This window comes from Lampris incognitus, chromosome 20 (assembly GCF_029633865.1).
Source record: "Lampris incognitus isolate fLamInc1 chromosome 20, fLamInc1.hap2, whole genome shotgun sequence".
In the NCBI taxonomy this organism is placed as follows: Eukaryota; Metazoa; Chordata; class Actinopteri; order Lampriformes; family Lampridae; genus Lampris; species Lampris incognitus.
This window is the reverse complement of record NC_079230.1, coordinates 9,684,771-9,706,553: the sequence shown is the minus strand read 5'-3', so window position 1 is coordinate 9,706,553 and position 21,783 is coordinate 9,684,771. Positions and strand designations below refer to the sequence as shown.

The following is a 21,783-nucleotide window of genomic DNA, read 5'->3' as shown; positions in this document are numbered from 1 at the left end:
CGAACCACATTAAAAATTAAAAGTGGCAAATCAAAATAAAAACTAGAACCAGATGAAATCAGGGAAGGCAGTGTGATAAAAGTATATTTTAAGCTTAGATTTCAAAGAGCCCCCTGAAGCTGTTTACACCTGGTATTAACATGCGTCTCAGGTGATCCGATCACAAGTGGACAGCTCCGAGTACGTCAGGTCATACCTGGCATTAGAATGCGTCTCCACATGCGTCTCGAGTGACCACTTGTGATCAGATCTCACTTCCCCACTCTATATGCAAATAAGCACATACAGCTCTGTGGTAGGGGGCGTGGCTTAGCTCGGCTGCAAGCGGAGAGAGGGGGCGTGGCACATGGGAGAATTGACACGATAGGGAGGCTGATTAGTGATCAGCATCATGTGTGTCAAACTAACAACCTGTGCTTATATACTGCAGTGAAATCGGGTCCTGGTCGAAACACAGGCCTGAAGGGAGACGGAGAAAAGGGGAGCCACGCGCTCTGAAAGGAGAGGGTGAGGAAATTACTTCAGCACCAGAGCGCACCGGCCCGTGCAAGTGAACCAATTCTAGACATTATTGAATAAAGCCTGTGTTAACTGCCTAAAACCGTGTCTGCCTTCATCTCAAACCCTCCCCGCGGCATAAACGTATCACAATCACATAAATAAACACGTAGTATGGAAACACGAGGAGAGAGGAGTCAAAGCAACAGGGATTTAACGAAATGAAACATCCTTGCTCACTCCTCATTTTAATGTGCCGTCAATTAGTACGACTTAGTTCACATCTGTAAGTTATTACTGTCAATTATTCTACAAAATTATGTTGTCATATAAAATACGAAGTGCTCTTAAAGAAATAAATCATCCCATTACTGCACTTCTGTTCTTTTATTTCCATTCCACTTTGTTGTGCAGCACCACAGGTTTTTACAAAGTGCTGAGTAAATAAGCATTATGATGATGATGATGTAGAGTAGTCTGAAAGCCTTCAGACCCCTGACCTGATATATTTCCAAGAAATAGTCTATTGCGGGTAAATAGTTTCACATTATTACAATGGTATGGATGCAGCAGATGCATGTCGTACCAAACAGAGACAAATAATCTGATGAGGGCATTTAACTGAGGGAATTGGGGGCGTCAGGTTTGCCCTCTTTGTTTTTCTGTCTTTCTTCTTAGTTTGCCTTCTTTCATTTTGTGCTCAAAATACACAGCACAAGTTGAAACTCATTCTTAACTCATTATGTGGGGAAAATGTAAATGTCTGAAGACTAGAGTATATAATTCTCAACCCGAACCCCGTCAGGCTCGACCCGATCACATCAGTTCAGGCTCAGATTATTTAATTACTTCAGCGGGTTTGAGAGGGTCAGGCTCTGCACTGCAGTGGATGAATGAACTTGAACTTGGAGTTGGAGTTGAATTTGTGCAAGTGGGCAGGGGCTCTTCCAGTTATGGGTCTGACGTGTGTCAGAAATTACAGACAAAGTAAACAACAAAAAAAAGAACTAAACTAAACCCAGGTGAGGCTTTGGTGACCGCCTAGTCAACTGACGTCTTCTGCCTACGCAGCCTACACAGACGTCAGTTGACTAGGTGGTCCTTTAATGTGGCCTGGGACACATGTACGTTTGCACGTCAAACGTGATGTGGACAAATGCGTCCCAGGCCACCTTCGAACATGGCCTGAGCAATCGGATCTCAAGACGCATTGAGGAGGCATTCACACTTGTACTTGGGGCTGTCCACTTGTGATCGGATCACCAAAGACGCATGTTAATGCCAGGTGTAAACAGCCTCACTGACTCGGCCTGCAGTATTTCCTCGGGCAGAGTGTTCCAGAGCCTCGGGGCTCTTATTTCAAAAGCTCTGACCCCTTAGTCATCAGCCAAAAGTCTGGAGAAGCCCCTGCCTGAGGATCTCAAAGTGCAAGCTGGGACGTACGGGGATAAAAGATCTGAGATATACTGAGGAGTCAGACCATTTAGTGCCTTACAAGTAATCAAAAGAACATTCAAATCAATTCTAAAACGTACCGGAAGCCAATGTAAAGAGGCTAAAACCAGGATGATGTGTTCAGACCGGTTTACTCTGGCTAAAACCCTGGCAACTGAGCTCAGTACCGCCTGAAGGTGGTCTACAGTTTTTCTATTTAAGCATGTAAAAAGGCTGTTACAGTAATCCAGGCGTGATAAGATAAAAGCATGTAAAACAGTTTCTGTATCTTTAAAACTTAACATAGGTCGAACTCTGGCGATGATCCCTACGTGATAAAAGCATGATAAAAGGATAATGACCCTGATAGACTCAACTGTAAAGTAAGTTAAAAATATTTTTACAGTCAGCATCACATTCAACAGGAACATTTGGGGGGTCTGGATTTACTAGTTGATCGATAGTCTTGAATAAAACCTGGGATTAAGCTGATTTTCTGATATGAGATTTCAGAAGTAGCGCATTCTTGCGTCTTTCCCCATTATATTATAACGAAGTAGACGCTCTATTAAAGGCATGACGTGGACCTGAAAAACAGTTGTCTTCAACCTCCACTCAGCCTTCCTACACTATCTTTTACAGCTACGAGTGCTTTCAGTTGCTCCAAGGTTGCAATTTACACTTTGCTCTAACTGTTTTTGAGAGAAGCGACTCTGTCTGTAGTTGAAGAGCATAGATAATTAAAGCGATCAACTAGGACATTGAGGTCGGGAGTTTTCAGAAATTCAGTAGTGTCGTGGCTAAAAAGTGCACAAAACTTTGGTCATTGAGAACAGATGTGCACATGGTATGGGGTGGGACATAAAAAGCAGACTGTAATTCACGGGTAAAAATTGTGCATTTGTGGTCAGAGATTGTTATGTCCAGACACTCCAAGACACATTCATGCCAAGGGTGAAAATTAAATCAAGGGTATGACCACGGTTATGTGTTTGGCCAAACATGTTGTACAAGGTTGAAGGAGTCCATAATTGTATATATATATATATATATATACACACACATGTTTTTTTTTTGGGGGGGGGGGTCCATTTTTCTCCCCAATTGTACCTGGCCAATTATTACCCCACTCTTCTGAGCCATCCCGGTTGCTGCTCCACCCCCTCTGATCCAGAGAGGGCTGCAGACTACCACATGCCTCCTCCGATACATGTGGAGTTGCCAGCTGCTTCTTTTCACCTGACAGTGAGGAGTTTCTCCAGGGGGACGTAGCGCGTTGCAGGATCACACTATTCCCCCCAGTTCCCCCTCCCCCCTGAACAGGTGCACCGACTGACCACAGGAGGCGCTAGTGCAGCAACTAGGACACATAACCACATCAGCTCCCTACCCACAGACATGGCCAATTGTGTCTGCAGGGATGCCCGATCAACCCGGAAGTAACACGGGGAATCGAACCAGCGATCCCCGTGTTGGTAGGCAACGGAAAAGACCGCCATGCCACCAGACGCCTAGGAGTCACAAGCAAGAGTATTGGATGGGTCATCAATGTGAATGTTAAAATCACCACAGAGAACAACCATGTCGGAATTTATCACAAGACTAGATAAGAAATTAGAGAACTCTGATAAAAATCCACAGTACATTAAAACCACAAGGATGGGTTGTGAACCAACGAGTTTAAAGGTTAGCACCTCAAAGGAGGAAAACTCGTGGCCAGATGTTTGGTGACATTTAATTTCATTCTAAGCGGGTTGACTTTCTACGGTCTGAGCTGGTGAGACCGTCCGAATCTTCATCAAATTATTCCTTTTTCTGTGTACATGCACGTTCCACTAAACAGATCTGAGTACAGGAATATTAACAACAATAGGAACCACAGTATAGTGAGACATACTCAATCTGAGGTCGCAATTTGAGGATTTGTATGCAGTACGTAACAATGCAGTTTTGCTTTTATTGCTGTTAATTTGTTGAGGAAGCCTACAGGGAGTTGCGAGCCCACGGCCACAGGGGGTGTTGGTGAATGTAAGTGTGGATGGGAAGGTAGTGAAAGACAGACACGTGTCCAGGGACTGGAAGTGATTGGTGTCGGGTCCAGACAATGTGTGGGAGCGTTAAAAACAGAACGAAATATGTTTTTTGTAAAAATGCATGCACCTAGGCTGCTGGGATGGATGACATCTTTCCGGAAGAACGATGGATGATTCCAGCAAAGATTAAAATTGTCAATAAAAACCACATTGTGAGCTGGGCAGACCAACCGAAGCCAAGTGTGGAGGCTGAGGGTCCAGCTGAAACATCCAATGCCTCACTTGAACGGTGGAATGGGACTAGAGATAAAAATCTGCTCAGCAGGTTTTTTTTTTTTGTTTGGTTTTTTAAACAGTCAAGAAGTTTGCTAAAATCACATTTTAATATTTCGGTCGTCTGTCTGGAGAGTCATTACAGCCAGCATGGACAATTACATTACCAGTGCAGGGGTGTTTGGCTAAGAGGTTGGGTATTTTCTCCAAACTGTCAACCGCAGTTGACGGCCGATCTTTTCTTGATGTTTCTCACAATTGAGTCCCCAATGACCAGTGTGATAGGAGGTGGGGCTGGCGGTGGAGTTTGAGGCTTTGGTGAGGGAGCCGCACATGGGGGATTATGGTCCTTGATGGGGGCAAGGGGCTGAGAAAGGCCCCGGGGTGCTGCAGCGAACAGCGGAGAGAGAGCCAGCGTTGACAGTGAGCGGTGCGACTCATGATGGAGAATGGGAGTTTGCAGTCAAGGGGGGAGTCCTGAGGGTCGAGGGGGCTGTATCTATTTTCCAAGTGGATATCATGAGTTGGGGGCACATGAGGAAGAAGCACCCCAACCCTTTTGCAATTAGCAGCTATGGACCAGAGGTCAGCATGGGATGGAGTGGAGCTGAATGGGGCTTTGAGGTTTTTCCCCAAGCTGGACTCAGGAATCATCAGGTATGATCGCTGCAGCAGCAGCAGCAGCAGCCACACAGTAGGGAGTGGTGGAGGCAATCTCTCCAGCCAAGGTGCCATTAGCTTGTGCAGAGCCAATCACGGCAATGTCCATTATCTTCTCTGCCCTTCAGAATTCATAGAGGTCGGATATTCTCCCTTCCAGCTCTGCAATCTTCTAGCCGAGACGTATGCAGCTTTCACAACCACATGGGGAGGTGAGTGAGGACATTTTGGATGTATTGCATGGACTCCAAAATCGGAGCCCACTGCGATGATGACGTGTAACCTGTTGTACTGGATCAGCTGTAAGGTGTAGGCTTCAGTATGCTAATGCTGGTTCATAGTATAGGTTCCATGGTTTGGAAATGTACATCAGCGGCAATTTGTTTAGCTTAGCCACCAGGCTAGAAGCAAGCCAAGCTAATCTGGTAGCTGGGATTTGGCTGCCAAGGTACAGCGTTCAGCAGACGGAACTCGGACAAATCAGCAATCCATGGTCAGAATAAACTTAGTCCATAAAAACAGCTCCGCGAATTAAAATGTAATGTGACTGACCATCATTATACTGACGCTGATGTCAACACAGTTCTCATCCTTGCTAGTATGAATGAAATGGTAGAGTCCACAAAAAAGAGCAATGCCAACTAGTGAATATGATTTAAAATTTCAAGAGAAGCGGCAGCTGACGTGCATCAACGTACTCACAACCCAGAACCCAAAGATGATGTTGCATAAATGTTTAGTGAAACTTCGATTCTTCAAATATTTTTCAGATTAGTTTAAATATTTTCCAAGGAAGACAAAGACAGCAGATGAGGACAATGAGTTAAGTAAAGACTTTCCAATAGGCTACTAGTACGTTATATTTTTTTAGGGCTTGCTATATTTTTATTTATTCATACATAGATTTATATGTGAAATACCTGTCTAAAAGTCACAAAAAGAGCACATTCAACAGCCATTCAGTGATCCCCCCCCCTTCCCTAGGAGAAGACACCCCCGGACCACCTAGATGGCATTGTTCCTTGCCCCACCACCAAAGTAAGCAAAAATAACAGGGGGAAACACCGGTGTGAATGCTTCCATTACTATGCAAAAAAAAAGAAAAGAAAAAAAAAGAATAAGATAAGAATGTAAGGAATAACCAATTTAACTGGTAGCAGGTTCACCCAGTGTGCGTGCGTGTGTACGTGCACGCGCTTAGTAAGCAAGTGGATCAAAAACTATTTTCGATCATAAAAACCTGGCGTTTCCCCTTTAAAAGATTTTACCGGAGCGGAAGCTTTCAGAGCACAGTGTGTGTCCCTCTATCCTTCCTTCATCTTTCCTCTGTCTCTTACTCCCCTTTGTCTCGGTCTCTCTTATTCCCTCTCTCTAAAATTCGATGTCCTGGGTAAAGTAGTGTGCGTTGAAAAGGCAATAAGTGAAGTATGTTTGTGACTGAGTGACTGTGTGCATGCCAGGGACTGCATGTGCCAACCAGCGTCAACACGTGTCTTCCTTTGCGAGTGTGTGTTTGTATGTGTGTAATTCTGTGCCTCGACTTCCTGGTGAATCTGCCCGTGTGTGTCAGGTGTGTGGTGATATAGCAGAGGGCACACTTACCGGAGAGCAAGGATGTGGCCTTTTCTCTGTGCTGATGTGTGCTTGCATGTGTCTGTGTGTGCGCACGTGATCCACGTGTGTGGGAGACTTGCCTGGACCGTGGTGCGTGCAGGTCAGAGGGGCATGGATGGTTGGAGGAGGACAGGGACTTGTGGTGTCGGGGACGCGAGGAAGAGGAGGAGGAGGAGGAGAGGACGGCAGCGGCCGAGGCGGTGGAGGCACGGGAGCCCGGAGTGTTTAGGCTGGGAGGGGAAGGGAGGGGAGGGAGGAGTAGCACCCCGCCCAACAAACACATGCACGCACACAAACAGGCAACATATACAAAAACACACGAGACAAGATGTGACAACAACAGTGGCAATCGGACACACAATGAAACCCACACACACACACAATCAAATATACACACAACCACAGTTAGGCCGTTGCACAGACATCCGGAGTCAGACACACACAAGTACAATAAAACAAGTACACATGGTCAAACATGGATACAGACACCCACACACCAAGTCCCAGAGACAAAGACAGACACACACATAAACAAAAACCCATATTTACAATCAAAATGCAGACAGACAGACAGACGGACGGATGGACGGACAAGATCAGGGCGGGGTTTGTATGGTGCAGGTGGGCAGGGGGGGGTTGAGGTGGAGTATGGTTAGAAGCAGCACTTATTAAACACATTGAAGGGGGGATGGGGAGGGGGGATGGAGGGAAGGGCAGAGAGGAGGAGGAGGGGAAATAAAGGGCAGGAGGAAGTACAGAGAACAGGAGAGAGGAAAAAAAGCAACTAGTAGGACAAAGTGAACGAATATTAACGCCATTACAGAAGTTTTGGGACGAGGAGAGTCAGTTGGTCTGCTTTAGCGGGTTATATTTGTGTTGTTAAACATGGAGATGATGCAGATTTCGTCAAACGCTTTTACCAAATATCCATCTTGTCAAGTGAAATATATGCAACAAGGTAGTTTAGTCAACAATGGAAAATCACTGTTTTTTTTTGGCTCATTGTCCCGACAGCCAAGGAGGTTTTGGAGAGAAGGGTGGACTTATTAAACAAACCAGAGACCACGCCAAGTTACCAGGCTTGCTTAGCAGCCACCCTCTCAAAATGCCCCACATATAACCCAAAGTTTTCCCCTTGTCTATTAGGGTGTAGCGAATCTGCCTCGCCATCCAGCCAAGATATTGGAGAAAAATATACAAAAACCTGGTGTTGCTAAAACAGCTTGGGCTGCCTAAAAAAGGAGTACCGATTATGGAGTCATCGTCACAAATCTCCTCCAGGAGTTCAGTGCCGTATTGATGTGGTCCTCAAGGGCACATTTCCCTCGTTCTGTCTTCATTCTGCCATAAATCTGCCACGGGGCTTGTGTGGCCTCCCTCGTAGGCCGTTGCCATAGTGCCTAGCTACTTTCCTAAGGAAACACCCTGAGATTTTGGTCTTTATCTACGGGGGCATTCCACGCTTGGAAGGCAAAGCACAGAGTGTTTCTATTTATATTTTACATGTTTAGCTTACTTTCTCATCTACAGTCACGTAAAATGCACTCGCCAACTTGTACGCGTACATTAGTGGAACCTGTGACCTTTTTATTGCTGGACGGTAACCACTGGGCCTACATGTAAAATGTTGTCCCGTCCTTTGTTATTACTTCAACTAGAATCAAGAACGTTGGATTGAGCTGAATCAAAGTGTAAACCCAATCGGCGTTTTCTGAACCTACTTTTATTTAGCGAGGGCTGCTGCTACGCTCTGCTCATTACTGATAGCTGTAATTTGACTTAATCAACACACACACACACACACACACGCACGCACAGAAGAAGTGGAACATGTGGAAGCATGTTAAACACAGTGAGAGACTGCGGAGAGTGGTACCAGAGAGGCAGGCACACAGACAGGAAAAGACAGAAGCAAGACTGAGAGCGAGAGAGCGAGAAAGAGAGAGAAAGAGAGCGAGAGAGAGAAGTGGGCGAGCAAGAACTGAAGGGAGCAAAGAGAGACAGAGAGAGGGGGCAGGGAATGAGTGGGGCATTGGTAGAGGTCAAACAAACAGACTGCTGATTACACTGAAAAGCCACACATAGCTCAGAGAGAGAGAGATAGGAAAACACGCACACACACTTTCAGACTCAGATTTGCATGGCAAGTGATGGAAAAATAACAGCATTCATTGGTCAGTAAAGGCTGGGTAACACTGCGCGCGCGTGTGTGCGGTTTGAACATATGTAGTGCTTGTATGTGTCTAGCGTGTTTACATAGTGCCTATGAATTCCTCTGTGTGTGTATATGAGTAGATCTGTGTGTGTGTGCGTGTGTGTGTGTGTGTCCGTAAGCCTATTAAAAAAGGGGCCTGTAGACCATATAGCACCAACAACAGTTAATATTCCATCACAAGTTGTCCTAATCTCCTTAGAGAGAGAGCAAGAGAGAGAGGAGAGGACAAACAAAGGAAAGGCAGTCAAAGAAAGAAAGAAAAAAGTGAGAGAAAAAAGAAGAAAAGAAATAAAGATCTAGAGAAGGGGGGAAAGTAAAGGAAAGGTGACTTAAGACCAAGAGAGGAGCACAGACGACAATACAAGAGGACATAAAAACAAAAGACAGAAAATAGAAAGAGCAGGATGAAAAGAGGGGGGTTGGGGGGGGGTCAGGGTACAAGTATACAAGCCCAAACTTCAAGGCATTAATGATGACCAAATCACACTTCAACATCAAAGCAGATGACACAGCTAAGTTAGCAGAAGCCTACAGTAGCTAGACATCCCACAGTACTATAAACGCTACAGTGTCTTTGATGACCCCGTCGTCCCAGCGTAGCGCTCTGGAACGGGCAAAATAATGGACCAAAGAAAGATGGCCTGCCCATAAGCACTTGTCCAAATCAAACAAGAATGAGTCCATCTCAGAGAGGGGCTGGCCCTGAAAAGAGATGGGAGGCTCAGGAGTTTAAATGTCAGATCTTTTTCTTTTTTCTTTTTTTTCTTCTTCTCAGTATCATATCTGGCTCACTTGGATCAGTCCTCATTTCTGTAGGGAGCGAAGGGGTCATCTGAGACTGACATGTGATGAAGCAGTACTGACAATGAGGTAAATGCTACATACTAGCATAGAAAATGTTTAGCATTATGGTTAATGCTTATGAATAGGCAGATGAGTTTATGGCGGGTTTTAAGCATGAGTTGTATGTGTGTATTTGTGTGAGTGTGAGTGTATGAGAGCGTATGCGATATGCGCCATCAGCAACAGAAGCTTAGGCTGGCGAGGAGCTGAGGAGGAGCCAGCCGCAGACCCAGGAAATATGCCGCAATGCACAGCTGAGATGGCGTTTTGTGAGTGTATGTATATAGATTGAGTCAGAGCGAAAAAGGCCCACGTCCAGCAAATCTAATATAGATGAAAGAAGAGCGAGCGAAACCCTTGGAATGAACGTGTTTCAGCCACAGAAGGAAAAAGAAAGAAAGGCCTCAACATTTATGGTTAAGCTGACAGCGTCTGACAGCATCGCACTGGTCCAGATTAGGTCGGGCAGACCAAGTGACCCTTTCAATAACTCTGTGAATGTGGGCCAGGGCGGGATCAAAAATACAGTGTGGCAAGCAGGGAGTGGTTTGAGCGTTGGTTTGTCAAGCAGGCAGACTCAGAAGTGGCTCGTCTGGGTGAGGGAGAACGCTGTGTCTAATTGATCTGTCTGTAAATATGTGCGTGCGTGTGTTTTTCAGCAGGCGGAGACAGAAGTCCATGCCTCTCTAGACTGTGTGTACGTGAAACAGACATGTGGTGACTGTTGTCCCAGTGAAAGGGAAGTCTCGAATATTGAATGCAAACTGTGCCTATGAGGGAAAAAACACTGACTGGGTGCTGGGCTTGCAAGTGTATTTTTGGGTTTTGTTTATTAATAGGCGGCACGGTCCAGCAAAACACTCCTCTCCACTTGTGTTCTTCAATTTAGTGCCTAAACCCTGTTTAAACTGTGTGAATACAGCTTAAAAATACTGCAACTTGCAATTTACGGTTTGAAAAATATTAGCATTTTTAAGCTCATGCTTGGCTAGGGTTTGGACAGAACCAAAGTCAAGTTTCAGGATAAGAGGGAAGAACAGAATTTCCTTAAAAGAATATAGGAGGAGGAGGGGAATTTCAAAGTAGTAAGAATGAATGCGGTGGCCTCAAGTGTCAATGCACCTCAATCTGGATGTCTCCGGTGTGTGTGTGTATTTGTGTACCTGTGCTAGTGCCATAGCGCTGATTGGCATATGTCCATCTTGGATTGGGTGATGTGTGTGTGTGTGTGTGTGTGTGTGTGTGTGTGTGTGTGTGTGTGTGTGTGTGTGTGTGTGTGTGTGTATACCTATACCTGTGTATGCACATGCCCGTAGCTCTGACTGGCATATGTCCATCAACCTATCATCGGGCAATCTGTGATCTACTGTACTAGATATCTGGCCTAAATCCCCTGGAGAGGCCGATTTCCCTGCCCAAGAGGGCTCACCCCACCCTGGGGAACAGCTGTGGGCTTCCCTGGGCCAGCTGGCAGAGGTTGGATGAGTGGCAGCCAAGGTCTGAGATTCAGGCAGTCCGTCACTGAGCCGGTTGTGGAACCAGTTCATTCACAAACTAGGGTGTGTGTGTGTGTGTGTGTGTGTGTGTGTGTGTGTGTGTGTGTGTGTGTGTGTGTGTGTGTGTGTGTATGTATGTATGTGTGTGTGTGTGTATGTGTATGTGTGTGTGTGTGTGTGTGTGTGTGTGTGTTTCCAGCGGAGAGAGGTACTAAATCAAAATAACCGTTTTGGTTGCCAGTGGTGGACAACCGTGTGCTGGAGTGTCTACTTGTCCTTGCCATTCTACATACTCCAGCATGGTGACAGTGTGTGGGCATGTGTGTTCACGTACCTGTCCTTGCCATTCTGGACGCCCTGTCCCAGCGTGGCTCTCTCGGTAATAGGAGAGTTCCTGCTGCGACCTGTACCCGTAGACAGGATACTATTCTGGAGGGACGCAGAGAGAAAGCAAGAAAGATGTTAGGAAGAAATAGTTGAGTGAAGGAGAGAGAGAGAGAGAGAAAGAGAGATGGTAGGGTGAAAGAGAGATTATAGAATGACAGAGAGAGAGAAGGTAGAGGGAGAATGCTTCAGGGATGAAAGGACTGTAGAGACATGAGAGGGTAGTGAGGTGAGAGAAAAACCGAAGCCAGAGGCCGGCTAAGTTGCTTTTGTTGTTGTTTGACGCCCAAAGACTTGGCTCTCGCTCGCAGTCCTCAAGCATGTAGATGCTGACAAACTTGCTGGGTATCTGCTACCTTCCCATTTGAATTTGCTGGTTTTGTCTATTCTGTTTTGTTTGTTTGTTTTTTTGTGATTATTCACATCCATGAAGAATAGAAGCCAGTACTCAAGTAGAAAGTACACACAACCCCTTTACAGAGAAGAGGGTGAGAATAGTAAGAAATGAGGGATGATGGAGGAAGGAAAGCTAAAATGCTGGTTAAATGGTGTTTAACTGTGTGGTAAGTTAGTGAAACCCACTACATGACTATGGGCTGCTTGTTCTATTCCTGTCAACAGTAAACAGTCCTCAATATTTCTGGAATGATGACAATATTGCCTCATTTTTTTTTATACTCGTTCCAAATGATGCTTTTTTTTTTTTTTTTACCCAAGTCTATGCTTAAACAAATAGATAGCCAAATATTCATGTTTATTTCTACTTATTTATTCAGTTTATTTTGATATACTATATTAATGCCCGTGGGAAAATTACGCTCTGCATGTAACTCATCCTCGCTGTGTAGCTAGGAGCAGTGGGCAGCCGCTGTGCAGCACCCGGGGGGCCAACTCCAGTTCGTCTTGGTCAGGGGCACAGACAGGAGTATTAAACATAACATCCATGTCTTTTTGAGGGTGGGGAAAACCGGAGAACCCGGAGAAAACCCACCAAAGACACGGGGTGAACATGCAAACACAACACAGAGGACGACCTGGGATGACCCCAGGGTTGGGTCGGTCGCTGCTCCACCCCCCCTGTCAATCCAGAGAGGGCTACAGACTACCACACGCCTTCTCTGATACGTGTGGAGTCGCCAGTCGCTTCTTTTCACCTGACAGTGAGGAGTTTTGCCAGGGGGACACAGCGTGTGGAAGGATCATGCTATTCCTCCCAGCTCTCCCTCCCCCCCGAACAGGCGCCCTGACCGACCAGAGGAGGCGCTAGTGCAGCGATCAGGACACATACCCACATCCGGCTTCCTACCCGCGGACACGGCCAATTGTGTCTGCAGGGATGCTCGACCAAGCCGCAGGTAACACGGGGACTCAAACCTGAGATCCCCGTGTTAGTAGGCAATGGAATAGACCGCTACGCCATCCAGATGCCCCTATTTTCCATTTCTGTGGGGAAATTACTTTGTTTGTAGTAGACAACAAAGGAAAAAAAAATCAACACACTTGCAGTGAGCAGATCATATGAAGTGCCGTTGTTCACTGTTGTGCTTGTCCACTGAAACTTCATGCAAGTTACTGCCATTAGCATTTTAGAAAGTAGAACTGTAATGTGTGCTAACAAATTTCTCAGTCAGTGCAATCAAGCTAAGTGCAGTTCTATGTCGCAGCGTCACTTTTCACAATGCCATCAGAAGGCAAATGTGTTGCAGTCATGTTATTCACTGAAGTCAGTGTGATGGCTGTGACTGAACACTGTCTGTGAGTGCTTTGTAGTTTGGCTCATAACTACAGACAACCAGTCTGAGACAGTCTGTGAGGTGCCTGTCAGTAAGGCGGCTCCTCTACTTTGATTTCATTATTTTCATCTGTGAAAACACCATTTCAGAGATAAGTGGATCCAAAGTAGGCACTCACTTTTAGTGCACATGCGGTGAGGAGAGGAAACTTCTCTTTGCTGACAAGTTCCAAAAAATCACTGTCCCTTGATCGGGCTTTCAGCTCTATGTCGTTTTGCAAATCAACCATCTCCTTGTTAATTCCACTTGGTGAAAGAAATACTTGCTGGAATTTGGCCGCTACCTGTTCTATATCAATGGGCACGAATATCTTCCTTTATATCTTCCTTTCCTTTAATATTTATTTCAAGACAGAAAAGCCCAAGTGAACAAATCGCTGCGGCACTTTGCTGCGACTCAACCACCTGATATCAGCATGGAGAAGTAGGTCTCCGTAAGTGGTGTTGAGCTCATCCAATAACGTCTTGAATAGGCAGCGCTGAAGTGCTTTTGCTCGAATTGAGTTTATCAGTTTGACAACCAGTGTCATTACATGAGGAAAGTCCAGGACCTTCCCAACCAAGCCCTGCTGATGAGTCATAACGGAACAGTGCTATAAAACCAGCACACATTGCCGGGGCCCCATTGGTGGCAACTGCCACCAGTTTATGAATGGGGATGTCATTTTCACGAACATATTTTTTAAACTCATTGTAAATATCCTCACCTCTCGTTCTCTCCTCTAAGTGTAAAGGAGTGAGGAAGTCCTGCTTTGTTGTAGAATCCTGGAAAGCCATTCTGACAAATACAACAAGGTGAGCTGTGTCCACTACATCTGAGGATTCATCAAACTGTAGTGAAAAATATTCCCAGAGTGACACATCCTTTTAACACTTCTCGATCCACATCCTCTGACAGTGACTCAACCCTCCCTGTCACTGGTGCAGGGTCAAGCAGTACACCACGGAGTGTGTTTCTGATGTCGTCTGTTTTTGAAGTCGTTGAAAATGGTCTCTGCAGTAACGGCCATTGCTTCTTGGAATAAATCGCCATCTGTAAAAGGCTTCTTGTGTTTAACCAAAAGGTGACTTACACAACGTGACGCTTTAGTAGTGGCCTATTTTGAGCAGCAGGTTTTGTGAAAAGCAACTGCTGGGCCTTCAAGTCCCAATTCAGCTTGTCAACTTTCCTAGCACGGATTGCGCTCTTTAATGGGTATCTGCCCTTGAATTTCTGGAGGCTGGTATTTTAGTGCCACTACAGAATTCCTCTTCGAGACAGTGCTTATTTTTGGCGGCACAACATACATACACCCTTACACACAAACTGCATGTCTTCACCTTCCTTCGAGGAACATCCGCCATGCTAGCTAACTTTTATATGCCATATATTGACGTTTGCGACAGTTAACAGACCCGATATTCTCCTCTTACCTCATTGGTCACTTTAATAAAGCACCTGCTACGCTGGAAAAACTACAACAGCTGGATCAAGAGAAAGAGAGGCACTTGCAAAACTGAACATTAACCAGGCATAAAGTGTGTATTTATTTTTCTATTATTTTCAGGAGCAACGGGGAAAGTCTTAAAAGATCAACCGGTCCATGCTATGTCCCCCCTGGTGAAACTCCTCACTGTCAGGTGAAAAGCAGCTGGCGACTCCACATGTGTCAGAGGAGGCATGTGGTAGTCTGCAGCCCTCCCCGGATCGGCAGAGGGGGTGGCGCAGAGGTCGGGATGGCTCGGAAGAGTGGGGTAATTGGCCAGATACAAATGGGGGAGGATCCCCCTCAAAATAAATAAAATATCTACCTGTTGATCATGATCAACGGGTTGGCGACCAAGGTTTTAAACAGTACGCTTAAATATGATTTTGCATTTTCATAAACCTAAGATTACAATATTATAATAATTTTGATTGAACCAGGGCATCAGCTGAATACTCACATTTTATATAACATTACTGTATTTATGTAATGATGTGTGTGTGTGTGTGTGCCTGTGTATGTTTAATTTCTTACAGTGGAGGGTGTAGCGCTCTTCTTGCGGTCAGAAGAGACCAGCGGGCTTGCCGGCACCTTCGTGGTGGAGCTCCCCGAGGAACCCTTCCTGCCAGAATCCTCCACTGCTGTGCTCCGGTTGTCGACCTGACCCCCCCTCTTAGAGTAGGAGGTGCCTAGTCAAAAGGAAGTAGGGAGGGAGAGAGAGATTGATGACACAGGAAAGAAAAAAAAAAGAAAGGTACAGAGATAAAATACAGAAAAGGAGAAAGGAGGACCGATGGAATTAAGACAGTGGAGGAGAGGGGAGAGAAACAAAGAAACACGAAGAAAGAAGTGGAGAGAAAGAAGTCATTAGATGTATTATATTGCACCATCCTCCTCCATCCCCCCCTTCCTTCTCCTCCAACTCTGTTCTAGTCTGACCCACGTTGTCATCTTTGCTCTTCCTCACTTTTGCAGAAAAAACAAGTCTCAATCCCATCAACCAACCCCCACTTTCACTCCTCCCAAATAACAGTCTCTCGCCTGTTTCTCTCCACCCCTTCGCTCTTCTTTCCCCATACCTTCCTTGGGACACAAACAAACAACTGAACCACAAATAATCATCACTGTGTAATCACACAAAACAAACTAAATAAACTGTTGTATAGTTGTTCTTGTCAGTCCAAGGGTCAACGGTGAGCAGGACTGCTGCTTTAAGACTCAACCCTATGCATGTGTATGTGCTGACATTTTTCGTTCAATTGGTTTATTTGTTCCTTCACCATGAAGTAAAGCATAGGTCAGCTAATTCACATAGTAATTAGGATAAAGCACTATATAAATGTAATCCATCCATCCATCCAGATCCACCCTTCCACTCTCTATTGGTTCCCTATACCTGCCAGTCTCAGTACCATCTGACCTCACCTCTACTCCTTTCTTACCAATCAAGCATGGAAGCCCCCAGCCCCCACTACACACCAGGGGGCCGCACAGACTAGTGGACCTGTCGACTCTACTGCTCTGTGATGACGCTTTAAGCCTGACGTTGACCAGTGCTTCTTACGTTATGATGACATTAACAACATGTACGCCTCAGAGAAGCCTGGTGGCGGGTCATCGCAGCAAACCAGTAGTGCAGGGGTTGGCAACACGTGCCCATGGTGGCACGCGAGGCCATTAACACGGGCACGCGCAGCAATTCAAAATAAAACATTTCAACATTTTTTTTATAAAAAACATTTTAATATAAAATATAGCCAAATGGTGAACTAAATGAACAATTTAATTTAAAATTATTAGTCTCAAAATACACCATTGTTTTTGACAGCAAGAGGGCAGATAACTGACATGGTCTTTCATACTCCTCCCTCTCATCTGCCAATGAGTGCAGCATTACAGCGGCAGTGAACATGTAGGATAGCTAACTACGTACATTCCTTTTTTGCTTTATGTCAAGAACAACTGACGATGGCAGACGCAATATTGTCTAATAGCTGCCTCTTTCAGCCATCTTGGACAAACGAATTTGGATTTATTTCGCTGAAGGACCGAGCTGTGTGCACTCTCAGCTGCGAAAATGTTGTGTGTCGAACTTCAAGTGTAAAACGCCATTTTGAAACGAGGCACGAGGAAACCTTCAACGATACGGCTGATAAAGCTGAATCAATCACAAGAGCAGCGGCCCAGTATGGGAAGCAAAGCAGCGTGTTTACAACCCGACGTGCCGCCAAAAACCAAGCTACATGGGGCAGCTATGAAGTCACGCAGTGCATTGCCTCACACGTGAAGCCATTCTCTGACAGACAGTACATAAAGGAGGCTTTTCCTCAGCAGTTCGCAGGCCATATTTGATGGGTTACCAAACAAAGCCACGGATCATCAACAGGACCAAAGAAATGCCCGTTTCTGCGATAACTGTAGGGAGGCTCATTAGACATGGCTGAAAATGTAAGACACCAGCAAACTCCTGCATTGAAAGATGCGTCAGTATTCAGCGTCGCTCTTGATGAGACTGTGGATGTAAATGATGCTCTACGTCTTGGTGTCGTTACCAGATATTGCGACAAACAAGAGTCAAACTAAATCGGGAAGATTGAATTAATTTTCTTTTGTGCCCGCGTAGTAATTTTCACAGATTTGCACAAATAATCAAGTGTGTGTGTGTGTGTGTGTGTATGTGTGTGTGTGTGGAGCGTACATCTTTTGACATGCAGAATCTAGACGGGGGAGACAAGCAGCAGCAGTAAATAAATAAATAGATAAATGCTCATTATGAAAATGAACTGGCACTCAGGTCTGTGATTTATTTATTTTTCAGACTTTGTAAAGTGGCGCGGGACATTCAAAAGGTTGCCGGCCCCTGCGGTAGCGCTACATCAAGTGTGTGGAAATACTTCACTAAAGATGAAACCTGTACAACTGTCACTTGCAAAAATAAATGCAAGTCCGTTTTGAAATACAACAAAAATACAAGTGCCGTGCCATGCACACTCATCTGAAAAGGTATCGGCTAACACTAGCTGCTGAGGAACGGTCCACAGCCTCTCGACAACAGTCAGTTGGCGACTTCACCAAATGCCCTGCCGTAGCAGAGAAAAGACGGCTGCAAAATCACCAATTTGCTGGTGAATTTCGTTGTCAAAGACATCGGACCTTTAGCTGCAGTGCATGGAAAAGGCTTCACAGACCTGCTGCATTTTTTTAACCTGGCTAGGAAGTCTCATCTTACAACATGCTGGGGAATGCTTTTAAACACCACTACGACAGCCAGGATCAAAATGCAAAAACTGTGACTGAACAGGACTATGACTGTGAGGTGGCTTACAGGCTAGATCTTGCCTAAATTTTGTTTTCCTCCTCAAGTATTTTTCCCTACATTCCAGTTTTTATTTTTTTTGTACTTAAATGGGAGTTGTAGCACATATAAGGTACTGTTGCGTACATTGCTGCAGCTGAGTTGCAAGCTGTTGTTGTTTCTACTTGTTTCTGTTCCGTGTAAATGATGTGTGTGAGCTGTCTGTTGCCATCAGCGATTAGTCAAGGTCAACTCGACTTTAATCACAGAACAGTCGCCTTTGAAAAACCTAAAGTCATGCAACCCCTACTACACACACACACACACACACACACACACTTCTCTCTTGCCCTTCCAATTCCATCCCTCCATTCCAACACACAGCAGTCTCACCCTGATCGTTCGCTCTGCGGGGCTTCTGGTTGGACGACACACTGCGCTGTACCTGAGACAGGTAAGACAAACACATGAGTCAGTGGACGTGGTCAGTGGGTTTACATGTAGTTGAGAGCCCTTATGAACACACACACATGTGCGCACGCACACACTTTCTCTCACTCACAAACACGGACATATTTTACAGGCTTCCCACACCTCCAAAGAAATCATCTTCCAGTACTTTTCAAGGACATTTCCATGACTTTTGCTTGGATATACATGACAGCCACTGTCCATGGAAGTTCATATTATTCATTATTACCGACCAGTGAAAGCCTCAAGTCTCTCAATGAAACTGAACCTACTTGTCAAACTTAAAACACTTATGTGCAATCTCAGCGGCTAAAAATATGGCTAAAATATGGGATATAAGCTAAAACCTACACTGAAATTATGCCATCCCAGCAGGTAAAAACACTTAAAATGTTTCAATGATTGCAATAACATCTCCAGGAAATTTGATAAATTTTATCATTTTCCAGGTTATTCCATTATTGGAAAACCAGTCTATAAATTTAAATGCAAGTTCTCTGAGGACACGTGGGAACCCTGTTTTTAACGCTGCCACATACAAGTGAAAGAGCTGGTTAATTCACCTTATACAGAGCAAGGACACGCACACACTCTCACACACACTAAGTTATATGCGAAAGCTACACCTTTTTTGACAAGACAGTAAGACGGTGTATATGAAAGTTAAGAGCATTAACTCATTTATGGATCTGTAGTCCTTACTAGCTGCACTCGGGCATGTATTTCTTGACCCAAGAGAGCAAGTGAGAAACAGGTGTGTACCTTTGAGTGTGTGAGAAAGAAAAAGCGTGAGTGAGTGAGAGAGAGAGAGAGAGAGAGAGAGAGAGAGAGAGAGAGAGAGAGAGAGAGAGAGAGAGAGAGAGAGAGAGAGAGAGAGAGAGAGAGAGAGAGAGAGAGAGAGAGAGAGAGAGAGAGAGAGAGAGAGAGAGAGAGAGAGAGAGAGTGTGTGATGTGTTCTTTAAAAGTGAGTACAGAGTACTGTGGAAGACCAGATCTAGAGAGACTGGCTCTGTGTTAAAATGTGCAGGGAGCAGGCAAACCTGCTGCACCTCCAGAGAGGGTAGAGGGTGAGAAGATGGTGCCCCCTTGATGCCAGCTGGAGTTGTCACCGTGTATGAGGCAGAGAGGGAAAGGAAGGGGCAGAGACGTTGTGTCTAAGTGTAGACATGTGCGTGTACGCCCGTGTGTGTGAATGCTCTCTGTACCTTGTGAGGTGGGGAGGGGGCAGTTATGTTGCTTACATCACTTCCTGGGCGGGGCTTGATTGAACCTTCATCCAGCTGAGAAATGACAATATATCAGAATGTGTTGGTGTAAGGGGAGAGAGAGAGAGAGGGAGAGAGAGAGAGAGAGAGAGAGAGAGAAGAAAACAGTGGATAAAGAGTATAAAGGAGATGTTGCACAATATCTTGAGACTGTAGGAAAAGTGAAATACCAAACCATCATGATACATATGATACCACGGCAGGCCAGGTATTACATATCAGAATGTGTTTGTGCAAGGAGCGTGAGAGAAAGGGAACAGGCAAGCAAGCAGGAAGGGGAAAGCCTCTGTGTCTATGTAAAAAAAGTATAAGATTGCAATATGGTGTGGCATTGCACAATTCTTTAAAACTCCATGAACTCAACAACCTATCACACTACTTGTGATACCAAGGCTGTTCACTGTGAAGTAAAATGTAGGTTTTGTGAAAGCTGTGCGGTGTGTATAAAAATACATACCTCAGAGTTCCTATAATCCAGCAGCAGATATGTGGCCATCACATCATTGTATTTCTGGCTCACCAGAGAGTCCTGGATCTCTTCCTGAGAAAAGCCCATCTGCAGCATGATGTCTATAATTTAACGCAGACACAAACACACACATAAGCACGCACGCACACACAAACACAAAACAACTGCAAGACCAATTTGCAATGAAATTACAAAACTTGATAATGCTGTGAAGTGTGAATGTCTTTGAAGGGGGGGAAAAAAGACCATGTGTGTATATCTGTCTGTGTGCTGAGGATGCTAATAACACAAGGCTTAATTTATCGTCCCTGTGTAGCAATGACTATCTAGTTTCTTAAATACATTCGGAAACAGAAACCCCTAAACTCCAATTCATCCCAACAGCTGAAAATGAACACTGATCACAGGTAACACCCAGCAGCAGCTGGCGGGTGAAGCACAAACCTGTCCTCTTAGGGTCCTTGTAGTCTGGTTGGGGTTCAATGTAAGGTTTAAGTTCTTCCTCTTCGTGTCCAACATTCATCCACCTGTCCCTCATTATCTGCTGCTAGGAACAAGCCACCAACAGAAGGGGGGAGGGAGGAGAGTATAACAGAATCATTAGAGGTGACGAGAGTGGAGACAGCAGAAGGAGGTGGGGATGGAAATGTGGGGAACAGGAGAGTAGAACAAGGGAGTAGATGAGGAAAAAGGAAGAGAGGAGACAGAGTAGAAGGAGAGGTGGGTGCATAAGAGATGAGAGGGGAGAAGATGCAAGACACAGAGCAAAATGGTTAGAAGTGGGGAAGAGATTGAATATGGAAAGTGACACACAGCCATGTTATAACATTAACTATGTTACAGCCATGCTTTTATACACTACAAGTATACAAGAGGTTGCTGTCAGAATTGGCCGAAATAAATGTTTGTTTGTTTTTTTATTTTAGGCAGGGTGTGGTCACATAATTGCCCAAAAACAGTAAAGCTTGAATTGTTTCATCCCAGTTTGTTTTTTTTTTTTTATCTTGAAACCCTTGCATCAAGTTTTTGTTTGCAAGTCCATAACATTAATGGGAATCTGGTTTGCCAAGATGGAAGTAGCACCTGCCAGTCAGTAAGACAACGGGTATGACAATCATGTGTGTGTGTGAACTGTGGAAGACACACATTCAATATGTAACCTGCATGTCACCTGCGTGTGTATTTGTGTGTATATACCTCAAGACTGCCTCTTTTGGAGGGGTTAAGGATAAGGAACTTCTTGAGCAGGTTCTCGCAGTCAGTGGACATGTAGAAGGGAATTCTGTATTTACCACGTAGCACGCGTTCTCTCAGTTCCTAAAAATGGACACACGTTAAAATAAATACATGAATAGATAGATCGATAGATAGTCAGACAGATAGATAAAGAATAACGAATAGTAACCAGTGGCGGCTGGCCAGTACAGGGCCCTGGGGTGCCACCCCCTTCAAATATCAAGAGATGAAAATCTACTTAAACATGTTAAATATAATTTAGTTGTATAATGCAAATAATTATGAAATAGAAGTGTTTTCAGTCTGTGAGCGCCTGTCAGCAGCATTAAATATTGGTTC

At 44.9% G+C, this 21,783-nt stretch overlaps 1 protein-coding gene across 3 annotated transcripts in view; it reads right to left on the bottom strand.

The window, feature by feature from the left end:
- Window positions 1-21,783, bottom strand: part of mark2b (MAP/microtubule affinity-regulating kinase 2b) — an 83,460-nt gene that overhangs the window by 14,991 nt on the left and 46,686 nt on the right. The window contains exons 9-16 of one of the 3 annotated variants that reach the window (XM_056300738.1): window positions 21,406-21,525; window positions 20,653-20,755; window positions 20,197-20,309; window positions 19,680-19,754; window positions 18,397-18,448; window positions 15,243-15,397; window positions 11,401-11,495; window positions 6,593-6,742 (exon numbers count right to left, since the gene is read on the bottom strand). In XM_056300738.1, coding sequence (XP_056156713.1) covers window positions 6,593-6,742; window positions 11,401-11,495; window positions 15,243-15,397; window positions 18,397-18,448; window positions 19,680-19,754; window positions 20,197-20,309; window positions 20,653-20,755; window positions 21,406-21,525 — 863 coding nt within the window. The remainder of the gene's footprint in view (window positions 1-6,592; window positions 6,743-11,400; window positions 11,496-15,242; window positions 15,398-18,396; window positions 18,449-19,679; window positions 19,755-20,196; window positions 20,310-20,652; window positions 20,756-21,405; window positions 21,526-21,783) is intronic. The other 2 variants (XM_056300739.1, XM_056300740.1) reach the window with 2 other exon arrangements.